The sequence below is a fragment of the Letharia lupina genome (genome assembly GCF_014066315.1).
Source record: "Letharia lupina isolate WasteWater1 chromosome Unknown contig_16, whole genome shotgun sequence".
NCBI lineage: Eukaryota > Fungi > Ascomycota > Lecanoromycetes > Lecanorales > Parmeliaceae > Letharia > Letharia lupina.
In genome coordinates, this window is record NW_023502985.1 from 1,111,287 (window position 1) to 1,126,746 (window position 15,460).

General features: G+C 46.0%; 5 protein-coding genes across 5 annotated transcripts; 2 read left to right on the forward strand and 3 right to left on the reverse strand.

Moving 5' to 3' along the window:
* Positions 1 to 1,924: 1,924 nt before the first annotated feature.
* On the forward strand, positions 1,925 to 4,557 carry HO133_003083 (uncharacterized protein; the record flags this gene model as incomplete). The annotated part of the gene is made up of 6 exons (XM_037294007.1): positions 1,925 to 1,989; positions 2,083 to 2,201; positions 2,280 to 2,954; positions 3,001 to 3,891; positions 4,014 to 4,186; positions 4,249 to 4,557. The coding sequence occupies 6 exons, from the start codon at positions 1,925 to 1,927 to the stop codon at positions 4,555 to 4,557; spliced, it is 2,232 nt and encodes a 743-aa protein (XP_037150085.1).
* Positions 4,558 to 5,267: 710 nt separating this feature from the next.
* On the reverse strand, positions 5,268 to 6,392 carry HO133_003084 (uncharacterized protein; the record flags this gene model as incomplete). The annotated part of the gene is made up of 6 exons (XM_037294008.1): positions 5,268 to 5,337; positions 5,461 to 5,494; positions 5,638 to 5,908; positions 5,965 to 6,231; positions 6,291 to 6,314; positions 6,381 to 6,392. 6 exons carry the CDS (start codon positions 6,390 to 6,392, stop codon positions 5,268 to 5,270), a joined length of 678 nt encoding a protein of 225 aa, XP_037150086.1.
* Positions 6,393 to 6,721: 329 nt separating this feature from the next.
* Positions 6,722 to 9,045, reverse strand: HO133_003085 (uncharacterized protein; the record flags this gene model as incomplete). Its single annotated transcript, XM_037294009.1, has 7 exons — positions 6,722 to 6,787; positions 6,824 to 6,951; positions 7,264 to 7,444; positions 7,493 to 7,671; positions 7,718 to 7,935; positions 8,294 to 8,613; positions 8,665 to 9,045. 7 exons carry the CDS (start codon positions 9,043 to 9,045, stop codon positions 6,722 to 6,724), a joined length of 1,473 nt encoding a protein of 490 aa, XP_037150087.1.
* Positions 9,046 to 9,471: 426 nt separating this feature from the next.
* HO133_003086 (uncharacterized protein) lies at positions 9,472 to 12,648 on the reverse strand (the record flags this gene model as incomplete). The annotated part of the gene is made up of 3 exons (XM_037294010.1): positions 9,472 to 10,137; positions 10,188 to 12,265; positions 12,315 to 12,648. The coding sequence occupies 3 exons, from the start codon at positions 12,646 to 12,648 to the stop codon at positions 9,472 to 9,474; spliced, it is 3,078 nt and encodes a 1,025-aa protein (XP_037150088.1).
* Positions 12,649 to 12,975: 327 nt separating this feature from the next.
* On the forward strand, positions 12,976 to 14,459 carry HO133_003087 (uncharacterized protein; the record flags this gene model as incomplete). The annotated part of the gene is made up of 6 exons (XM_037294011.1): positions 12,976 to 13,074; positions 13,141 to 13,212; positions 13,307 to 13,393; positions 13,444 to 13,566; positions 13,619 to 14,338; positions 14,388 to 14,459. The coding sequence occupies 6 exons, from the start codon at positions 12,976 to 12,978 to the stop codon at positions 14,457 to 14,459; spliced, it is 1,173 nt and encodes a 390-aa protein (XP_037150089.1).
* Between the last annotated feature and the right edge of the window lie 1,001 nt (positions 14,460 to 15,460).

Consider the following 15,460-nt stretch of genomic DNA (forward strand, 5'->3'; position numbering starts at 1 on the left):
TTTTTCTTATTCTATATTTCTTCTTCGCGATTTCTAGTAACCCTTTTACAAATATTCTTTTACAAATATTCTCAACTTTTCGAGAGGTACTTTTTAAGGTATTCTTTAGGGGTTACTCTCCGGGGTACTCTTTCGGGCACTCTTCCGGGTACTCTCCTAGGTATTCTCTCGGATACTTACAACGGATAATAACTCATACTACAATCGAATATTTTATAAAGTTCTTCACAAAAAAAATTATTATTCTACAGGACTTTCCGCGGAATTTCCCGCGAATTCTTTTTTCGAGTATTTTTTCGAGTAATTGACTCGAGTAAATCTTTAAGAAACCTCTCGAGTAATTCTTTAAGTACTCTCTAAAATACCCCCCTTGAGTATTCTCTAAAGTATACTCTTAAATAATCTCTTAAATCCTTCTTAAATACTCTCTAAAGAATTCTCTAAAGTATCTCTTTAAAATACTTTTTAAAAAAATCTCTTTAAGTATCTCTTTAAAGTCGCGGAGGAAAAATTTAAATTAAGAGAAGAAATTGATTTTAATTTTATAATAGTCTTAGTCGTTATTCGTCGTAATTCTTAATTATTAAAAGATTAATAAGTTCTCGTAAGTACTCTTCTCTCTTAAAAATTAAAAATTAAAAATTAAATCTTCTAAAATAACTTTATAACGATAAATTATAATTTTCTAAAAGCTTTATAACTATTAGAAGATATAATAAAGATTAAGTTTTTTAAATTTTAAAATACTCTAATTATCTATTATATAATAAAATAAAAAATTTATTAAATTCTTAATTTTTTTAAAAAAATTCTTAGCGATTATAGAATAATCGAGATAATTTTTTAATATAGAATATATATACTTAGTTTACTTTTAACTATATAATTTCTAAGAGAAGAAAAAAGAAATTCTTAATTCTAATATACTTTAAAATTAAAAATTAAAAATTTTAACTAATATAATTTAGAAAATTTTTAAGATTTAATAAATATAATATAGATTAAATTTTAAATTTTTTAAAAGATTTAAATTATTCGCTATATTATAAAATAGAATAATAGCGAATTTTATAAAATATTCTTAATAGCTTTAAAATAATCGAGATAAAAAAAATTAATCTTAAAATTTATTTAATAGTCGAGATAATTTTTTATTATAATATTAAATTAATATTTTAATATTTTACTTACGTTTTATTTAAATACTTTAATAATAAATACTTAAATATATAATATATAAAATATATAATTTCTAGATTATAATTAATTATAGTTATAAATCTATAGAAGAATAATTAATATTCTAATTTTTAATCTTAAGATATACTAGAACTATAGAACTTTTTTCTCTATTTTTTTAAGTATTATTATAAGAATTACGATAGAAAAGAAGTAAGTATATTCTTAAATTAGTAAAAGTAGTTATAAAGTATAAAGAAAGATATTTCTTTAAAAGATATAAGTTAAATTATTAAAAGCTATCGAAGAAGAAAGCTAAAGAAAGCTAAATCGTTAAGTTACGTTAAGAATATAATTAAAAACGTAATAATTATATAATTAGAGATATATTATATCTTATAATATTTAAATTAAAATATTTTAAAAATCTTAAAATTAATTAATTATTATTATAAGTAAGAGTAATAAAAATAATAGATTATAAAGAGTAATAATTATAAAGATATTTAAGAAATTTCAATCCCTGTTTCCTAGGGGGGGGGTGCTTGCGGGAACTTTTTTATTTTCTAATAATTAAGAATATAGGGGTAAGCTAGCGGTCAAACTATTTGCCGGCGGAAAAATAGCAAACAAAGTGAAGTACATTGTTATATTTTACTTCACATTTGCCTTAGGCCTAGTTCTAGAGCTGAGCTCTGTACCATCTATTCCGGCCAAGTCGATAGTTGACCCTTCACCTCACAAGATGCTGATCGAAGAAGAAGATGCCGCAGAGTTGAAAACATGGGTGGTGAAGAGACTCGAGAACATGTATGTGAGGATCCATTGCTGAGAAGGTTTCCTTCCAAACTTCTAGATAATTCCTCATGATCTCGAGTCTTGCTGACTGCCGCAATTTTGAAGCTCCGACGCAGATTCCGACGTCCTGGCAGATTACGTTATAGCTTTGATGCGCGCAGACACCCCAGAGTCAGAGCTAAGGACGACCGCAGTCGATTGCCTGGAAGATTTCCTGAAAGACAGTATGTAGGAAATCCCAAAAGATGCACTACATGCTAGCGTGAGCTTCAGGCTGACCGTGGCCCTGTGTTATAACCTAGACACTGCCACATTCGTCGACGAGATATTCAAGGCAATCCATACCAAATCCTACTCTCCCAGGAATTTGATTCCTCAGAGCGCTTCGTCCACCAGTCCAACTTTCGCAGCTCCCTCAGGACCTGCTGGCGCATACGGCTCACTTGGCGTTGGGCGAGGGTTGCACGGGGGATATCAAGAGTCAAGGAAGCGCTCGTACAATGACAGACAAGAAGAGGGTCCTGGGCTTGACTCGCATTATTCGCGAGGTGAGCGCCAAATAAAGCAGATGCGGAGAGGAGGCAGGGGTGGTAGAGCAGATGCATTCGTGCCTAGAAATGGAAGAGGAGGCTTTCAAGAATCCATGTATCCTCAAGCACGAGCCTCACCGGTAGCACTGGGCTTTCAAAATATGCCAATGCCGCCGCCTTTCGATCCCAATGATCCGCTTGCGACAATAATGGCCATGCAAGCTATGGGATTACCGCCGCTTCCTGGCATGCCACCGCTTCCTCAAGCAGGCTCACCGAACGTTTTACCCCAATTCGGAGGGCAAAGCCTATCACCTTCACATGGGCCCCGGAGAAACACTCATAGGGAGCGATGTAGGGATTACGATGAGAAATTCTTTTGCGAAAGGGGGGACGCTTGTCCCTACGAGCACGGCACAGATCGACTGGTCGCATCTGGTCAAGACGGTAGGTTTCCCATCTATGTGAAGCGGGTGGAGCTAATGTTGTCCAGAATACGACCCGAAGAATTCGACCATTATGAACCCGCAGGCTACCTCCCCTACGTCGAATGGACACGGTGGATCACAGGAGCACCGAGGAAATGGGTATACTCAAGGAAGAGGAAGAGGAGACCGGGGGGGATTCTTGCAGCGGCGCAACAACCACCGGGCCGACTTTTCTCAAGCGGGTCCCAACCACGACCGATCCATAACCACTATTGTTGTCGAACAGATTCCAGAGGAGAAATTCGACGACCAATCTGTCCGAGACTTCTTTTCCGAGTTTGGCAACATTGAGCAAGTCACAATGCAGCCATATAAACGCCTTGCTTTAGTCAAGTACGACGATTACATGGCTGCCAGGAGAGCCTATGAAAGCCCGAAAGTTATATTCGAAAATAGATTTGTTAAGGTCTACTGGTATAAGCCCGGTGGATTACCTACTCCACCAGCGACTGCCAAAGGAACCGTAAAGTCGCCTCACATGTCCAAGGACGAAGGACCACCCTTTGACAGAGAGAAGTTCGAGCGAGACGCGGTGGCAGCTCAGAAGAAGCTGGAGGAGAAGAAAGTCCAGATGAAAGACGTGGAAGCAAAGAGGCATGCGCTAGAGAAGCAGAAAGAAGAATTGGCCCAGAAGCAAGCCGAAGAGAAGCGGAGGCTGCTCGAAAAGTTAGCGGCAAAGGTTGTGGCGCCTAACGGCGATACATCAATGACTGACGCTACAAATGGAAGCCATGGGGCGGACGACAACAAAGTGAGCGCGCACACGAAGGCGTTACGGGAGAAAGTCGCAGAACTGGAGGCAGAGGCTAAGAGCCTGGGCCTGGATTCAGCGCTAAGCGATACGCCTTACCAATATAGAGGACGAGGAAGAGGCAGGGGTCGGGGTTCCTATCGCGGTACGTATTTTCCGAGTCCATGTTGAGTCTTGAGACACGTCTTGGAGCCGCCTATTCTGTAGACATGTTCCAAGGCTCGATAGACAACCTCGAACAGGCAATACTGACTCTGAATCTACTAGGTTGGGAAGGGTTTGCTTCGGGCTCGGAATCATTCAGGGGAAACCCTCGTGGCAGAAGCGCTTTTGTGGGCAGAGGCGGTGGGAAATACAACTTGGATAATCGAACGAAAAAAGTGGCGGTCACGGGCGACCTCAGTGGAGAGAAAGACGAGGCTCTGAGGCAGTATTTGCTGGTAGGTCTTCGACTTTGGACTCTTTGGCTGACACTTTGGAGACTGATGTTGTGGAAATGCAGGGAGTGGGCGAGTTCGAGGCCATCGAAGGTCATCCGGATCGCCCTGATACCCAAGTCGTTACTTTCAAAGACCGACCCACGGCAGAGACCTTTATGTACGGCGTTCATGATATTCCATTGGTCGGAAAACTGGATTTCGCGTGGTTTAATGCTCCAGGTGTGTCTGGCCAACCGACACCGAAACAGGCGGAGACCGATGGCGACACAGGAATGGGTGGCACAAGGGCGGATGATCATCACGCTGACAAGGGAACTGTGTTGGCCAACACCGAAGTCGACTATGACGTAGCGGAAGACGAGGTGTGGTAAATCATGCTGCTGACTGTTTGCCCGCATACAACCCTTTCAATAGATTCTGAGCAACACTGCCAATCTTTTCCATTGCCAACCTTTTCCTTTCGTGCTTGCAGTGATTGATTTTAATTCAACGTCCTATCGCCAGCAATCGAATTTCGATGCTATCTACAGTCTATCGTCGATTGGAATGGGTGGGTTTCCCACTTCGCTTGAGGCCTGAAAATAGTTCATCTCGCTAGCCTTTTCTGAGTACTTTGGTCGTCATTAATCCTCATAGCAGAGGACAGAGCTCCAAAGCCCGACCGGTCCTGAGAATGCCGAAAGCTCAAGCGCTCAACAACCTCTGGCTTGCGACCACACAATACGAACAGTCTGCGTTCAGATTACATCTGTGAGCGGCGCCAGATTGAAGGTTTTAGACTTTTGCTTTTTAACAGGCCGCTTTCATCCTTTTGCCTTGAATCACGAAAAGACCAGAAAGGATCAGAAAGGGCACTTCTTTGGGTGGCGCCAGGCTCTACGTACGCTCATTGTGTCGGTGCTTCGCTCGACTATCCCGTTGTTGGTCTTTTTGATACAAGTAACATCAGAACTTTTCTTGAGCAGGTCTCAAATCCAATTCATGTGTCCACAGGTCTGGTTCCTGGTTCGCTAGCCATAGATACGTTTTACTTTGTTCGACGGTCAGTACGTATCCACAATGTTCTCAGATCAAAGTTGGCTCACCCCACGCTTTCAGCCTTCATGACTTTGCCCTGGTGCTGTGCTTCCCCATCTTCGTCCTTGATCCCGCTTGGTAAGTTGTCGGAATTAGCAGGATTTCTCTAGGTGGAAGTTGATTCAAAGACAGGGCCTTATCCTCTACACTTCTCCCGCCCCAGAATACAGGATGCGATGACTTGGCGATGTACTTACCCGTTTGCTATTGTATGTACGACATGTATGCCACCTAGATATTTTAGAGTCAACATTTTCAGTCCAATTCTATGGTTGAACAACAAGACGTATCTGTTGGATAGAAGACTCCAAGTATGTCTTGCGACTCTGTGCACGGTACACAATGCGAAAGATCCAATACAAAAGCGCACTTACTCGGCGAGTACTCTTTCGCTAAGGCTTGGGCCAGCGACCGTGCCCCTGACCGCGAAGCTCCATATGCCGCAAAGTTCGCATTCGTTCTCATGGCCCCGAGGGTCCCAGTAAAGATCAGTGTGCCTTTCTTTCCACCACCGTCTGCCAGAAGTGTCTGTCCGTGTTGGTCGAAGAGCATCCTCACTACCTCCTTTGAAAATGCCATTGCACCTCCAACATACGTGTTGAGCGATTCGGTGAAATCGGAATGAGATTCCTCAAGAAAAGGTTTCTATCGTTTGCATGTCAGGTGAAGTAAGAATCAAAGACGTCAGAGCAGTGTGTTACCTTGGAGGCATGTTTGACATGAAAAACAGCCACCTTGAGCTTCAAGTCCTTGAAGGAGCTATGGGAGCGGATGTCGGAGAAAGCTTTGGAGAGCTTCTCGGGCGAGGTGTCGGTGGGAAAGGCTTCTACTGGGTTGGGAGTGGACGAGCGGATTCCTTTCGCTACCGCATTCAGATTATCCGAATTTCGAGCCAGAACAGCGACGGCAAGATTTCCATGAGATGGATGTGCGAGAATTCTACATATGCCTGCGCCGCTGGTAGGTCCCTGTGTAGAAAGGCTGTCAATGCCTCTATGGGGATGGCGAGGCTACTGTGGGAACTGACCGCTCCAATGAGTATTGCCAGACCCTAATAGAAGCAAACATTAGTATATTGATGTTCTTGTATAGACATTTTTAAATTTTTGGGACATACGGAGGGAGGCATGATTTGCTTTTACTCTCGATGCTAACGAGGTTGTTGTGCCCTTGAAATGTGTAGGAGGAAGTAAAGAAGTAAAAGAAGTAGTCAATGTATGTTTGTATTTTCTTTTTCTATCAAATCAATAAGTATGAGCGGTAAACATGAAGAAGAGAATCGATGACATTAAATTCCCCTTCGTCGGCAAGCAGCCCGAGGTATTTCGTCATAACGAATTGACTTTCCGGAATTCCGTGCTAAAAGGGAAAGGGGTTAATACTCGGGAGTATCTCAGATATGTGACGTGTCAAGTGCGACGTGTGAGTGAGAAAAAAAATTAAAAAAATGACAATCTTTCAGACGCCTTTATCATCATCATCATCATCATCGTCGTCGTCGTCGTCGTGCGCAAGTACAGCAGTCTGAAAAGAGGTAGCGATCCCAACTATAGCGCGTACCCTATCTTCGTCCATCTCTCGCTTGTTATAATCCTCATGAATCTGGTATCCAGTCACGGTTGCTAGAATCTCTTTCCTCGCTTCGGCAGATTCGGGTATGGTATTGGCACGCCAGGTAACGTGACCGTCTGGACGGCAGACGCCAAATTAGTTCCCCATATGCTATGAGCGGCTTGCTCGGATCGCAGAACAGCGTGGTTCAAGGGAATGCCGAATTGCTTTCGTGCCATGGGAACAAACCCGTCCACCGCGGTGCTGTCGGAACATGAGTCCACAAAGTCAACAAGGGTCCATTGGCCAGCAATGAGATCAACAGTACTTGTTTTACCGTCCTTGAGAAAGACATGAGGAGCTCGGTGGCCGGGTCTGGTACCTATCGATTGATCAGCGTGACAGAATCGGAATATGAGACAGATGGAATAAGAATGGGGGGTCCATACTAGAGACGTAAGCTTTCACATCATATGGCGGTTCCTCGGTATTGTCAGAATATATTGCAGCGGACTTGTAGCGAGAGTCCAGTTCTATTCCTCGATCCCGACACTCGCTACCGGATGTGGTAATGTAGGAAGAAAGCTTCTCCCGCAACGCAATGCCGGCGGGAGTGCCAGCGGTCAGAAGCTTTGGGTTATCCTGATACCACTATTTCCTTGGTTTATGCTCGATGACATGGCGCCTGCAACGCTCTAGGCGGTCAATCATGGTTGACCTTTGTTCATATAGGTACGAAGCCAGTAGGTATGGGCCTCCATAACCCTTGAGAACGGCGGCTAATCCCCAGCTAACGGCAAGGGCATCTTCGACGCCAGAATTCATACCGTACCCGCCGTGCGGTGGATCCTTGTGAGCTAAATCCAGTCAGACATATGACCTCTTGAAGATGGATCAACATACCGGCATCTCCTGCTAAGATAACCGCTCCTGATTCAGATACGTAGTGTTCCGCAAGAGCGAGGTTAGGGTGCCATATGTTACAGAAAAGGATCTGGCCAATCTTCATGGGATATTTGCCTGCCGCCCCTCCTAAAACCCGGTAAATAGCCTCTTGGGGGTCTAAGGTTGTTGCCGTGATGTTTGGGTTGTCCAGCATTAAGTGCGCGGTGAAGGTATCTCTATATGGCTGTCAGTCTTTTAACGTCCAAAGAGAGGGGACAATCCAATACACTGCGTCCTGGGCAATCAAGAAGCTCTGTTGTGGTTTCTAGGGTTAGCTGATCTCTTCCAGGACCGAACCAAATTTGGTCCCATTTCCAGAGGTTGGGAAACATCCCATACATCTCAGATTCCTAATCGAACTTATGGCAAGGATTTGAGATGTACTCACCCTGTCAGGAGGAAAGGCATGCCAAAACGACCAAAACGACGCAATTTCGCAAACTCTCTGGATCGGAAATGGACGAGGAGCATTGTCGCAAGCCTAAATCAATCGATTCAGTGTGCAACCGTTGGGAGGGAGGAGTGGATTCTAACATTTGTCCTCCAACCATTTTGACTCCCGCGCTCTTTCGTACTCGACTCTGCCCTCCATCGCGGCTCACCAAAATTCGACTTCGAATCACTCTTGTGTCATTGGCTTGATCCGTGAAAGTTGCGGTAACTTCCCCGTCGCTCTCTACAAGAGATTGGAACTCGTAGCCAAATCGACAATCAATCAGCGGTTGCTCAAGGCACTTCCGCTTCATCCATGTCTCGAAAATTATCTGAGAACATCGCTGACCGGTTTCGGCTGGTTGACTCCCATTGTTATTGGCTTGGATTCCATCCTGCCAGTCTTTCATCGAGGGTAATGCCTGTCCCCATGATCAGCGCCATATCACTAGAACATTCCACCAATCAGATACCCAATTTGCAAGCAGCAGCCCGTCTTCATTCATACTTGTGTAAAAATGAGAGTCGGACTGATACTCGTCTGGCACTGCACCCTTTTGATCTGGATACTCCTGGGCGATACCCCACGTTCGTAGGATTTCCATCGACCTGCAGTTGGTAAGATCCATCTTGGGCCACTTTGTGATTTCTAGATTCTTCTCCGCAAGCACACAGGCAATTCCTGAACGAGCCAGACCATAGCCGGTGAGTAAACCAGTGGGGCCGCCCCCAACGACGAGAACCGAGACTTGCTCATCGTCGCTTGATATTTTGTCGTCGCTATGGCTTGGCCCTGTCATCAGTGCAAATGTTGAAGAGGATTCAACAGAAATGTGGGTGATACGATAGTACATTAGGATTATTGGTCTGAATGAAGTTAGACGCAAATGTCAGACTCATTTGGTCATCTTCAGCCGCATAGCACTCAGGCAAGGAAGGAAAAGTGACATTAAACGGTAGTGAGCTGAGGTTATGATTGCGCAAGCTACGTATACACGACGGTCAAGGTGAACAAAGTGCTGGAGTGTGCGATGTTTTTGGGACAAAGCCTGCTGAAGCCTCCGACTAGAGATGTTTCCTTGACATCATACGCATAAAGCTCTATGCTCATGGCAGACGGTTGCACATTGCGCCAGCGACGGCTAATGGCCTGGAAAAATGGGTCCATAATGGACGCGAGTCGATTGCGAACCTTGTGTGGCACGCTCTATGGGTAGCGCAGTATCTTGACATAAACGTCGCATCAATGATTTCATAGTGACTGCTTATACGTCTCGATCTCAGCTCTGGAGCTTCTTCTCCCTTTTGAAACAGAGGAACTCGCTCCTAGTGCCTTCCCTTAGTCTTTTCAAGACCATCCTCATCTCGGGTAACTCTCCTTGCAATCGTTTACTTGCATCTGGCGTTGTGCCAGCGTCAAGCTCGATATATATCTTGGACTGAGTCTCGCTCGCTTTCTCTGTCGTGTACTGACTCAAAGTCTGAGCGACGAACTCGACGTCAAGCGTTGCTTGCATGAGAGCCGCAAGGGGATATCGCGACCTTTGTTTAAATGCCTCTAGGAAAGCTAGACTCATCTGTTCGAGGAGGTGAGAGAGAATCTGATTGGTCAATGGTGCCGCGGTTGTGGAGACTTCAGTGTGCACATAGACTAGTAGCAATAACGATTCGTAGACATATGGCTGGACGGCGGACGGACGGGCGGTGGCGGGTACCCAATCTGAAGAGGAGATGCCGGCATAGATGATAGAGGAAAGCTCATTGGCTGTAGGTTGCGTATAGGAGAGAAAAAGGCGTTCGGAAATTTGGGAAAGAGCATCACGGAGGGTTTTGGATTCGTCAGTAAGCGTTATGGAGAAGTTGCTTTCGAATTGGGAGGTCAGGTTAGGGACGATAGAGCTTTGAAGAGCTGCGAGGTTGGAGAGGGTCAGGAGCTTGCGGATGTTCTGTGCAGTGTTAGCGGATTGTCGAAGAGAAGCTGCGTGGAGGAAGTCACTTTATTCTTTCCATGAAGGCTTTCGTCGATGACTCTTGAGACAACCATGTCATCGGAGCTTGCGACCTCGTCTTTCGCGTTGTGTGGCTTTGAACTCTCGGCGTTCTCAACCATACCAGACAAGGCTTTGTAGAGTGACGTTACGAACTGACTTCTGACCATCTGTACCAGCTTTGCAGTCGGAGGGGAAACAACAGCTACTGATCCGGACTTGGTCACAGCTGCTTCAGGTATGTAGAGTATCTTCTGCATGCCTGACAACACCGTGTTCTCCAAAGCTGAAAATCGAGCCGGCATATTGGTCAGTTCAGGCTGATCGTTCGCCCGTGACCAATCCTCCATAACCTTACACATCTCAGCGTCTCGACCCCATGCCGCACACGCTGCTCGTGCCGACCTTTCTCGCGCACTAGTGACCATGGTCCTCAGCTTTTCAGACAAAGTGTGCCCAGATGCTATTGGGCGCATGGCAATAGCTTCACTTGCTGCTGAGCCAAGCAAAGTGAGAAGCTTTTCAAGGTAGTGTACTCCGCTCAGCGAATTTGCGTATGGAGGCCAGAACGCGAACTCTTCCCATGCTTCACCTCGTCGAAGGGAAGGAGGCGGTGGATGGTTTTCATCGAATTTGAAACGAGAATCCTGGTGGGCATACGGCGACAGTGTGGCAGATTGTGGTGTGACCGGTGTTGGTGTTGTTGGGGAATAAAGCATGGAAATATCTTCGATCGGAGGGTCTGCGAAAAACGAGTATATGTTCTCTTGCAATATGCCAACGAGCTCGGCGGCTCCGTTTTGGAGATCTTTGACACCATCTGTAGACAGTCGGTGATGTTTTCGGCTACGGCCGTCGATCCCTATTGGCAGTGTTTTCTGTCCTTTGCCGTCAATGAAGGTCTGAGCATTGCCCCAAAATTCAATTACTTCGCCCAGGATCCCACCCTGCACTGACAGCAGGTTGTTCAACGAATTATATATGAGATCCCAAAGCTCTAGAACAGGCGGCGTATCCAGGTCTTTGCTCGTTTCGTCAGCGTCCTTCCGAGCGGGGCTTTGCAGATAACTAGCAACGACCCGAGAAAATGGTGGTTCTATGTTCGCAAGTCTTCTGCGAAGGACCTCAATTTCTACCCTTGAGCGCTCAAAGGTAGCATTGATCTTGTTCTTCAAATGGTCATATCGGCTCAGCAGCCATACCCAGATTGGATTGTCTTCCACTCCAAGTTCTAAAAGGATGCCGATTAGCGCCATGTGATCATCCTGCGCATTACGTTCTGTGGATGATGTTGCGTTGTTCTGAACGTTGGTTAGCTTCCGCCAGATGTCGCGCTTGAAATGTTCGATCCGGTCCTCCACTTCGGACCACATGCGGCCAGTGATGACGATTTGATGGACTTGGGAGTCCGTGAGCTGTGCGTGGCCATTCGATGCGTTGCTGGCTATTTGCCTGGCGTCTTCTGTATATTTTCGAGCTCCAGAGTATTCTCTCACCAGACCCTCGTAGTCATTGCGCTTGATGCACTCGGACACAGCCTTTCCCACCTTGAGTATCTCGTGGCTTTTGTCGACAGAATCCATTACTGACTTCAAGCTTCCCTCCCGTTCTCGTCCACCCAAAGCTGGACCCCATATTTCTTCAGCCTTGACTGCAACCTCGATCAGAGGAGCTTTGATGCCTTGCACTCCGTACTCGCTCTCCTTCGTCAGGGCGTTCTTTCTCTTGTCGCTTTGCAATGGCTTGTTGGCGCCTCTTCCAGGAGATAGAGGACCCTGCCCGCTGGCGTTCCTGAAATGTGTGCTGCCCCTGCTGGTGACTCGGGAGTGAGTGCGTGATCTGTCCTGTTCGGGCTCTGCGCCTTGGTTACGCATCTCGGAGTAGACATTGTCAATCGTGGTTTTTGCCCGGACGAATCGTTCAAAATTAGACTCCACGAGTACTTTTAAAGACGCAGATTTCTGATCTATAGATCGCGAGAGAAAGTCGAGACCTTGCAGCAAGGATTGGGTTGAAGCATTTGAATGGACCTGTGATAGATATAGATTTGGAGAAAAGGTAGTAGAGGATAGGAGGAATCTGTTCCCTGAACGCAATCAGCATGATGTGATCGTAAAAGGATGGACAGTCCTCACTTAACCGCTGGTCTTCCTCGACCGGCAGACCCTTTTGTCTCAGCACACGTATAACACTATCCGTCACTCCGAGAGGGTCAGGCTCGTCCCTCTGTACCAGATTCTCATGACCGTCCCGAAGCTTCTGGGACCCGGGTATTAAGCGACGATGATCGCTGCCATTGCGTTGCAGAGCCGAGTACCTCGATCTGGATTGACGAATGGCAGTCTTTGAGAGACCGCTCGCGGTAAGTTCCTCCTCTGAAGCGTCACTTTCATCTTTCTCTGCAGGCCAAGCTGTGGGGAAAGGACTGGTCAGATTGTAATGATTGAGGATTGTATGCTCATCGTTCATTCTGGCAGCATCTGTGGTTATCCACAAGGTTGCGTGAATTTTGGAAGGCTCTCAAGATCAATAGTAAGACTCGCTGATGGATTGCACTATGAACCATGCGACAGTTGTGTACCCCAGAGCTTCCACTTGTATGCGGGACCAGCCGAGGTGCAATGGAACATAAGGTTTCGTTCCGAAGCAATAGCGCGGGAGGGTTGAGTTGAGCTGCAGGTAAATTGCTTCTTCTCTATCAGCTGTCCTTACATACTCATATTCAAAACTGTTACCTCACTTTCCTACAGCTTCTGGGGACCAATCGTGCGCCAAGAGAGCACACGAGTTTCCAAGATGATAGCTAGTCGCTCGTTTACTGTTCCAGCGAGGCAGTGTCTGCGTATAGCTAACGTGTCTCGCCCATGGGTCCCCGCAATAGCACCAATAGCACAAGTATGTGAGGTCCAATTGCATGTGCTGCATCTGAAGACAATGCTTACGAACCTGCCTGTGATCAAGACTCAATTCAGGTCTTACTCGATCCCATATGAAGACAAAGTTGCCAAGTTCAAAGGGAAGAAAGGCTCAGATGTATGTGATACCCGAATACTCAAAGACCCTACACAATTTGCCTAGTGGATAAGAAGTCTGAAAGAACACTGCGCTCATCTTTTCATGGATCCAGGGCAATTATACAGTCACACTAATTGAAGGAGACGGTATCGGCCCAGAGATATCGCAGTCTGTCAAGGACATCTTCTCCGCAGCTAAGGCACGTGCAACCTTCTACTCTGCTCTCAAATTTGAGCTGATGCTTCTCAGGTCCCAATCAAGTGGGAATCTGTAGATGTCACACCCCAATTGAAGGATGGCAGAACAGTCATTCCTGACAAAGCCATTGACAGCGTCAAAACAAACTTCGTTGCGCTTAAAGGACCTCTAGCCGTAGGATTTTCCAACGCCTGTCTAAGAGGATAAGAGGCTAACGTCGTAGCAGACCCCGATAGGAAAAGGCCACGTCTCTCTCAATCTCACTCTTCGCCGTACATTCAACCTTTTTGCCAACGTCCGTCCCTGCGTGTCTATCGCCGGCTACAAAACCCCCTATGACAATGTCGACACCGTCCTTATCCGCGAAAACACCGAAGGAGAATACAGTGGGATTGAACATGTCGTGATCGACGGTGTTGTACAGAGCATAAAATTGATCACCCGGGCTGCTTCTGAACGGGTATTGAGATTCGCGTTTCAGTATGCAGAGGACGTAGGCAAGAGGAAGGTCCGGGTTGTGCATAAAGCTACGATCATGAAGATGAGTGACGGCTTGTTCTTGAACATTGCTCGCGAGATCAGCAAGGACTTCCCACAGATTGAGTTTGACGCTGAACTACTCGACAACGCATGCTTGAAGATTGTAACGGACCCAACACCCTACAACGACAAGGTGCTAGTGATGCCGAATCTTTACGGTGATATCCTTTCGGACATGTGCGCCGGACTGATTGGTGGATTGGGCTTGACACCTTCTGGCAACATTGGAGACGAATGCTCTATCTTTGAGGCGGTGCACGGTTCGGCGCCAGATATTGCAGGCAAGGGCCTTGCAAATCCGACAGCGCTGCTGCTGAGCAGCATCATGATGTTGCAGCACATGAATCTGCATGAGCATGCAGACCAAATCCAGAAAGCTATCTTTGATACTCTGGCAGAAGGAAAGGTGAGACGACTGCGGATCGTTTTTGGAGCCAACATGCTGACACTTCCAGTATTTGACTGGCGACTTGGGAGGGAAGGCGAAAACACACGAGTACGCAGAGGCAATCATCAAGAAGTTGTAGATACTCCAAAGCGTTTGTTTCCATTCCGTGTGTTCTGATGAGAGTATGGACTTGGAGCGATGGGCCATGTTCTCAATGAGTCACATCGTGTCTTGCGTTGTAAATACGTTGCATGTGTATATGCGTCCTCTCTGGTAAGTTTTGCATCAACGACGCCACGGGTTTTAACCGAAGCGCAAGTAAGGTAGTCGACTTTCACCCTTCAGTGATTGCGTATTTGAATGACAGCATTCCTGCGTGTTCAGCACCCCAGAGTCGGCCCAAACGGCTACGGCCTGCAGAAAGGGGCTTCGATCAAAATGCGTGCTTTTTCATTGTGGCCCAGGAAAAGCCGGAGTAGGTATGAGTATTCCACATGAGTAAATCCAACAAGATCCTGCACTGCCTTAGTTGCTTGGCCATGATGAAGGTGTGGACCTGCTTGTACAAAGGTGAAAGCCAGTTGGAAATTGCTTCGACTCGGAGCCGTACTCGGTGAAGAGGAGCAGAGTACTGTAGGGATAGGTAGGAAGCAATGAAACGATGCTTACTACCTACCTACTGTACTTTACATGATGAATGCACGGGAATCTCGGGATGGTACATGAAAATGAAGAGGCGTTGATTAAGAAGTTGAGAATAATTGTCATTAATGCAGTCAGATTGCTCTTGGGGAGGTGAGTTGCCGGCAGACCGGTCAGCCTTTTCTGCGAGATGTCCTCGTTATGTGACTAAACACGGGCACTAGTCGGGATTATTCGGCACTAATGCGGGGAAGTGCAGCCGAAGTTGTCCATGTTCCTGGATTTCCCGTATTCCAGATCCGAGTCGAAAAGTTTAAAAAATATCTTCCTTACAATCAACGTCTTTTCTTTTCCAACCTGGATACTGAACATTACAGTCAATATATGTCTATAAAGTAGAGTAGAGTGAGGTCCCTGAGGTATTCGTTCACGAGGGATCCACATGGCACTGATGACGCTAATGCATTTATAATATTTACGCGCATCATCCATCCAACG